This window comes from Pundamilia nyererei, unplaced genomic scaffold (genome assembly GCF_000239375.1).
Source record: "Pundamilia nyererei isolate P.nyererei 1_Seehausen unplaced genomic scaffold, PunNye1.0 scaffold00252, whole genome shotgun sequence".
Classification (NCBI taxonomy): domain Eukaryota; kingdom Metazoa; phylum Chordata; class Actinopteri; order Cichliformes; family Cichlidae; genus Pundamilia; species Pundamilia nyererei.
The window spans coordinates 308,540-316,483 of NW_005187653.1; the positions used below are offsets into that span (position 1 = coordinate 308,540).

At 44.9% G+C, this 7,944-nt stretch overlaps 1 protein-coding gene across 1 annotated transcript in view; it reads left to right on the plus strand.

The window, feature by feature from the left end:
• Window positions 1–5,864, plus strand: part of gna13b (guanine nucleotide binding protein (G protein), alpha 13b) — a 23,521-nt gene extending 17,657 nt beyond the window's left edge. The window contains exons 3-5 of the mRNA XM_005749636.1: window positions 1,080–1,130; window positions 2,712–2,912; window positions 3,699–5,864. Of these exons, the coding sequence (XP_005749693.1) occupies window positions 1,080–1,130; window positions 2,712–2,912; window positions 3,699–4,088 (642 nt within the window). The 3' untranslated portion in view covers window positions 4,089–5,864. The remainder of the gene's footprint in view (window positions 1–1,079; window positions 1,131–2,711; window positions 2,913–3,698) is intronic.
• Window positions 5,865–7,944: the final 2,080 nt, after the last annotated feature.

Consider the following 7,944-nt stretch of genomic DNA (forward strand, 5'->3'; position numbering starts at 1 on the left):
TTTCCAGAAATCTCTGTCAGAACATGCTATATCATGCTTAGGTAACTAGCGAAACTAGCGAGCTAACCTCCTGCTAACCTCCTGCTAACTTCTAACTTAAATGTAATAAATTCTGTTTTCATGGATGCCTGGAATTTAAACTTCATAGTTACACCTGGTAAAGCAGCAACGCTGATCGTTTTATTAAAGATGAAAGAATTTAGACAGTTTTTAACTCTCAGTGATGCTGCAGTGTTCGTTTGAATTTGGGACCTGAAGACGGAGTTTAGGACCCAGATTACTCCCAGATTTATGAGCACCTTAGTGCGACAAATACGGCAATAACGACAGCCCGCTTGCATGTTCTACAAAAAAACTGTGCTTTGGTGTGTATCTGACGGACAAACACCAAACCAGTTCCACATCACTGAAGTTGCACCATTTTTACAAACCAATTCTGGTTCATCCGTTTCACTCAACGATCCGCGTTCCCCCTTCTCATTCTCCGTCGCCGCCATGGTTTTTCCACCATGTGCGTATGAAAACAAAGCCACTGCGCATGTGTGTTTTACCCATATTCTATCGTGATATTTTATTTTCTTATTGTTGCCCAAAATTATACCGGTATTACCTTGAACGGTATAATATGGCCCAGCCCTACTCCAGTGCTTAGTAATATGGATCCATGGCTTGAGACAGTAATGAGAGAGGAAACCTACAAAGATGCAGTCTGAGTGCTGCGTACCTGCAGGATACAACAGGGCTTCGTAGACACCAACAAAGCTGTGATGGTTTGGGTTTAGCATCACTGGCTGAACTGGGTCATACAGGTACTGTTTTATTATTTGGCTCTGACTCCCAGGCAGTCCCATTACATGGACAGTTTCTACTGCTGCTCGAGCTAATCCATGAGCTTGGCTCTAAAAACCTTGTAGGATTGTTGTGGATGCATCAGTCTAAAGACAGCTAAATGTATTTTTCTAAAAGAAAAAGGATGGGTGGTATCCCATTAAGTAAATGACATTAATGCGAATACCTCCCATGCAGAGGAGGGTCTCATGTGTCACATCTGACATGGATCTCCACTCTTTCTCTTTCAGGGGGAGTCGGTCAAGTATTTCCTGGACAATTTGGAAAAGCTCGGACAGTCGGTAAGTCCCAAACACACACTAACAGAATAAAAGTGTAGTAACACAACTTTGTGTGTTATTTTACACATTTAGGGACAAAGTCTCAGACATGTGGACGATTTTAGCCAAAAACTGAAAACTGCTAAGAGCTTAACTCAGCAGTTTCAAACTATCCAGCTGTGCAGAGGAGACGAATGAGTTTGTTTTTCAGCTGTTTCACTGGACCGTGAGTTACTCTTTGACATGTTTAGCTCAGTTCACGAGGCCTGGCACTGAAACTCAACTGGGCTTCCCAGAAACTAGATCATCCATCCCTCCACCCATCCCTCCCTTCATCCACCCATCCATCCAGCCATCTAGCCATCCATCCACCCATCCCTCCATCCCTCATCCATCCACCCATCCATCTAGCCATCCACCCATCTAGCCACCCATCCATCCATCCCTCCACGCACCCATGCATCCACTAATCCATCGACCCAGCCACCAATCCATCATTACAGTCTATTCGTGATTTAATAAGGGAGTGGATTGTTTTTTGGATTTTGTTTCCCACACGTGGCGAGGTCAGTTTGATAGTTTTTCCTTGTAAAAAATGAAATCATTATTTAAAAACTGCGTTTTGTGTCATCTGTGTCCAAGAGCCGAACATGCACACATAAATCATAAGAGTTTTTCATGCACTGTAATTCTGCATCGAATATGCTGATATCAGTAAACCTGTAAATGAAATGCAGAACATCAGATTATACTTCCAAAGTTTTGATGTGCCATAATTGGATTTTCAAATGTGGAAAAACAAACACTGACAACATCTAAGGACATCAGAAGGCAGTGGGATTTTCCCGCACTATGACAACACATGTCTGGTCTCATCTGGGAGGTTATTGGTGATATTTTCTTTGCGTTAGCTTTCAGAGATTAACTGTGAATCCCAGAACGTTGTGTTTTCCAGGTCTGGTTCGGTGTGTGGCATTAGTTAGTGTGTTTATTTAGCCACTTTCTTTGGATATTCCTGCAATTCAGAGCCGTGTATAGATCAAAAGTACTTTTTTAGTCTTTTAGATAAAGAGCATAAATAAAAGTAAAAGTTCTTTAAGGACCACAGAGCAGCCTTTTGTGTCTGACAGCGAAACGTCAGACGACTTTGAAGGGAGACGCTGAGTGCTGAGGGTGTGGACAGTGGTGCGAGTACTTTGAGGAGCTCCTCAGTCCTATTGGCATGTCACAGGGCAACAACAGTCTGGGGATGGGGGTGATTTGTCCATCAGTAGGGATTGAGTTCACTATAAACAAACCTCACTGCTGGGCAGGCTCTGCACGGCTCTGCACGGCTCTGCATGCTGTGGGTTGTCCTGGTTGATGCGCCTCCACAGCAATGCATGGAATTTAAAGCCAGTGCCTTAGGACTGTAGGATTGGCACATTGGGAGGTCATCTTTTCTTTTGGTAGCTGATCTCTGAGTTTCTTTTAAAAACAGTTGTTTGTTGTGTTTTTTAAGTAACTCTTAAGTAGATCAGTGCAACTTTAACAGTGAATGTAAACGTTTTGATGTAAATCTTGACAAAAGCATATCACACTGCAACACTTATCTGCTTGCAGGACTACCTTCCCAGCCAGCAAGACATCCTTCTGGCCAGAAAACCCACCAAGGGCATCCACGAGTATGATTTTGAGATTAAGAATGTGCCTTTCAAAATGGTGGACGTGGGTGGGCAGCGCTCTGAGAGACGGCGCTGGTTTGAATGTTTTGAGTCGGTCACATCCATCCTCTTCCTTGTGTCCTCCTCTGAGTACGACCAGGTGAGTTATGTGGAAGCAGAGTGTTGCTCAGTATGCTAACCTGGCTAAAGATTCAGCTAACAGCAGTTAGTTGAATCTGTCTTCTTACTGAGTTCAGATTGATTGGAAAGCCTGTCTCGAACCCTCTGATGTTCTGTCTACTGGTGTTTTTCATGGAAACCTTCACTAAGTATCCTGCTTTGTTTACTTTGGTTAATGTCATTTAGGGATGTTTTTGTCCAGTGGTGAAGCAGCTTTGAGTCTAACAGTGGTGTGCAGTGATGCTGATTACATAACGAGTATGTATAACAATAAATGGAGGCGTTTGGGAGAGGGGGGTTGCAAAGCAGCTTGCAGGGCAGCAGCAGCTCCATGCAGGGTGATGCAGTTAGATAGCGTGCCCCAGTAGGATATGCATGAAGGAACCGACTGAGCCAACAGCTGGACAAACGTAGAGACTGATCCATCTGTAGATCTCAGCTAACCTGCAGCGCTCTGGCTGGACTCCACAGTCGGCCTTAACCTCACTCTGTGCTCAGATTTGGTGGGTGTGCTTACCATCATTAAAATGTTTGAGAACAGGACATCATATTTTAGACTTCAACTTTCCAAAACCACATCAAAGTTGATTTTCCTAGAAGTTTTAGAGGCTTAGTGATCGATGCCCATGATACCACCATCCAGCATGGCTCCGTCACAGTGCACGCTGCTGCGATGGTGAAAGCTACTAGAAATCCTGCTATTTTACTTCTGCTGGTTGAGTCGAGCTGCTTTTCATACCACATGTCTGCGTTCTAACACATCCAGGTGCTCATGGAAGACCGGCAGACTAACCGACTGAGCGAGTCACTAAACATCTTTGAGACCATAGTCAACAACCGGGTCTTCAGCAATGTCTCCATCATCCTGTTCCTCAACAAGACGGACCTGCTGGGGGAGAAGGTGAAGCAAGTGTCCATCAAAGACTACTTCCCCGAGTTCTCTGGTGACCCCATGAGTTTGGCGGATGTCCAGTGCTTCCTGGTGGAATGCTTTCGCAAAAAGCGTCGCGAGCAGCAACAGAAGCCTCCGCAGCAACTGAAGCCTCTGTACCACCACTTCACCACAGCCATCAACACTGAAAACATCCGGCTGGTGTTCCGTGATGTCAAGGACACCATCCTGCACGACAACCTCAAGCAGCTGATGCTGCAGTGAGGGAGCACGGCAGGGAAGGGCGGAGGCAAAGGGAACATGGCTTGCAGTGTCTCTTTCAGCAGCCATAGGAGGAGCGGACAGCGCCACTGCCTTCACCCACCCAGGATTTGGCTCTGCCCCTCACTGTTGAACTTGACTGTGTATTAAAGCAACCACTACTATGGCCACTCCCCCCTGTGCTTCTTTGCTTAACAAGCGTGTTCACTGTAACTTATAACAGCCCACTGTGGCTGAGTTCTTCCTGCCCTTAGACCCATGTAACTGACCTGTAGTCCTCACTCTCTCAGGCCACGCCCACACTCCTGAGCATCCTTTAATAGTGTCCCTGTATCCTGCTGGAGAGGAGGGGGTGATGCAGGCCGCTATCAGTGACTGTTACCAAGGTGTTGTTGTAAACGTGCTCTTCACTGTGCCTTGGTGTGGATTTATACTTTTCTAATCATTTTGTTTTCTATTGTATGAACATACTGTTTTAACCTATGCATTTTTCTATCTCATAGGGGTTTACACTTTGACATTTGGACTGTTACAGTTATTCAAAGATGTCGGGGTGCTGCAGACACAAACACGCCGCTTGTTGAAAGCTGGTCGGGGTTTGGGGTGACCCACAGTACTGGTGCTGTTTCTCAGGGCACCATTTCTAAACCACTACTGTGATTTGATACAGTGCAGAGCATGTGTACCTTACCCTTGCACCAGTCAAACGGGTTTCCCCTTTATTTGCCACAAAACCGGCCGGAGTTGTACTTCAGAAGTACTCTGGCCGTCGACCTCAGCCTTATTTTACTGCGAGTGATTTGACCCGTGTGCTTGCACATATGCTAACATGTGATTTGTGGATGCTGCCTCATTGACAGTGGTTAAAGATAACACTAAGGGACAAATGTAAAGCGGCTTTTCTCAGACGGGTGGCAGATGTTGCAGCGCGGGTTGAGCCCCTGGGTTTTCTTCAGTGGTACAGAGAGAGGGATTTTTCTCCTCGATAGAATTATCGCCTTAAGTGTTGCGTATTGCACTGCAGGCGATGAGGTGGCCATGTTGCCTTTTGTCTTAATCAGCTCTTCATGTTGCAGGCCGCCCCTCACCACAGGGACATATTCCCACTGCAGTCTGTGCAGCTAGTTTCTGCTGGCTGCTGTCGTTTTGTATAAAGTTCACGTGTCCATTCTAACGCATGTGTCCCTCACATCAACCTAAAGCTTGTTGCAACCGCTCTAACTTTCCACACAGTATAATGGTAAGTGTTATTTTGCTACGTGGTGTTTTTGGTTTGGGGTTTTTAAGCAGAAGCAGGCATCTATTAGACTGTCTTGTGTTGTTTAAGGGGCTTCCTGTGTCTTTACAACACGAATGCCACAATCCTGTACATGTCCCTGCAAATAACAGGCTCCGCTGGTCCACGCTAACCAGTTGTAAAGTAGTCTTGTTGTCTTTTTGGGGGTGAGCAGTTCCACACTGTAGACTTTTGAACAATGGGAACATTCTGTGTGCGTCAGCATGGGTAATTTTTTTGTACTTTCTAATTGTGATAATTGCTAATGTTGAATAAGTAAAGAATACTTAATGTTAATCACTGTTAATAAGTGTTGTGCACAGACTTGTAACTGAGCTGCAAAGCTTCAAAGGGACACGAGGCAACTGAGAAACTGGCTGAAAAGGTTTGTCTGATGTGACCACAGAACTGTGCATTTACAAATACTATCATTAACTTCTTTGTCTTATCAGATCTGCACCTGCAGTGTTGACTCAACTCAAATAAAGTTTCCTCAAATACAACAGGTGACAAAAACCTGTGTGGGCTGCCAGAGCGATTTCACACTGTGCAGGGGGCGGGGCTTGGAAGAGACCACTCCCATCAGGATGATAGATAATCACTGTCAATGACTGAGTGACCCATCACTAAATGAGGCGTTGTCAGTTTGATTTGTGGGCGTGTCATGTTCAGCTCACTGATGCTGTGACAAAACATGACCAACTACGTGTGTGTGTGTGCGCGCGCGCGTGCGCGTGTCGTCTGAGCGTCTCATGGCACTGAAGCTTGTTGTTGAAGTGTTATCAGGACAGGCCTGCACCCTGACACCACCCTGATTGTGATTGTTGTCACACAGAAGCATGAGTGTGTTTGTGAGGTCACAGTCTGATGACACTTTTCGTTAGAAGTTGTGCTCCATCAGGATACGTGCCATGTGTACAAGGACACATTAAGCCAAGCAAACTGAGCTCTCTCCATCATTTATCGCTTTGTGCCTGTTTGCATCCATTCTTTACTTTACTGCCATCTTGCTCTCTGCAGCTTCTCTCCTCCTGCTACCCCCCCCAAAAACCCATCTCCATAGAGACTGTGTCAGCTCCCAAACAGACAAAAAACAAACTAAAAACCAGCGACAAACAACTTGAACATAAACAATCACAAAGAAAGAACAATACAGTATCCACATCTGAACCAAAGAGTAACACAGTGAAATGTGGATTATTAAATATCAGGTCTCTCTCCTCCAAGTCTGTTAGTACATGACTTAATAACTGATCAACAAATCGACTTACTCTGCCTTACGTCTTGATGCACGCTCAATCATCCAGGTAAGGAAATCTCCAAAAGTTGATTCTGTTCATCTGGACGTTTTCAGTGGGAGAAACGTTTTGTCGTCATCCAGGTGACGTCTTCAGTCTCAGCTGACTGCAGGTTTCAACCTTATAAACAGGACATAATGACTGAAACCAGCCCAGTGAAGGAACAATGGGCTGGGAGGTGATAGAATGATGCACCAACAATGACCAACTGAGGCCACAAGATGGCAGCGTGAAGGCTGGATGCACACTGGCAGGCCAGGAGCTTTGGCTGCTTTACTTTAGACATAATTGAAACGTACCATTGTTAGATTTGCAGTGCTCGTCCTGATCACTGTCTTTATGGCAAGATCTAAAGACACAAAATATGTTTACAACCAAACAGGTAAGTTACAGTAAAAAATTTGTTTAATTTGGCCTAAACGACAGAGACACGGTGCAGTGAAACTGTGGCTCAGTGTGTCACAGGTGGCAGCTCTAACCTGGAACTGGAAACACTTTCTAAGCACTGACCTGAGTTTGGGTCTGAGCTCCACCTGCTGCAGCCGCAACACAAGGAGCTGCTGTTGGTCGTACCAATCAGCATGGATGCTGACCTACACATTCAAAACTGATCAAACACAAGGATTAGAAGTGAAGATTCAGATTTATTTGTATAGCCCCAAATCACACAACGGTTGCCTCAAGGCCCCACAATGATTGGTTTCCAGGACATGGACCAAGCTTAGTCGATTTCACTTTGAGTTTACTGCAATTGAAGTCCTCTGTTAAAAAGGAAATTCAGTGAGGATCTGAATTTTCTGAAGGTTTCTAGACCAGGTTGATGTGTGGTAGACGGGGTCTCTGTAGAAGTCTGTAGGCTCCCATGTGTTTATCAGTGCTTTGGATTCATTCAGATACCACCTGCTGACTCCTGAGCAAAGAACATCTCACAAAGTGTTCACGCCAGGTTAACTCTGGCCTGAAAGAAATCCTCATTTTTAAACCATTTTTGAAATGTTTTTGTTTAGTTCTGGTTTTATTTTTAATGAATTCATTTATTTTGTTTCCGACTGTCTCCTGTTGTTGTCGCTGTTAACATGTTAAAGTCTGTGCTTTAAAGAAGCAGGATGTGGTGCTTGTGATGGTTTAAAAGAGGGTTCCAGCCTTAGAATGATTCTGTTTAAAGCATGTTGAGGCCTGAAGTGTCCAAACACAACCTAAAATTTCTCTTTGTGCTCAGGGCCTCATAGTTTGACTGGTGAGTAGTGATGGGTGATAACTAGGGCTGCCACAAACGGTTATTTTG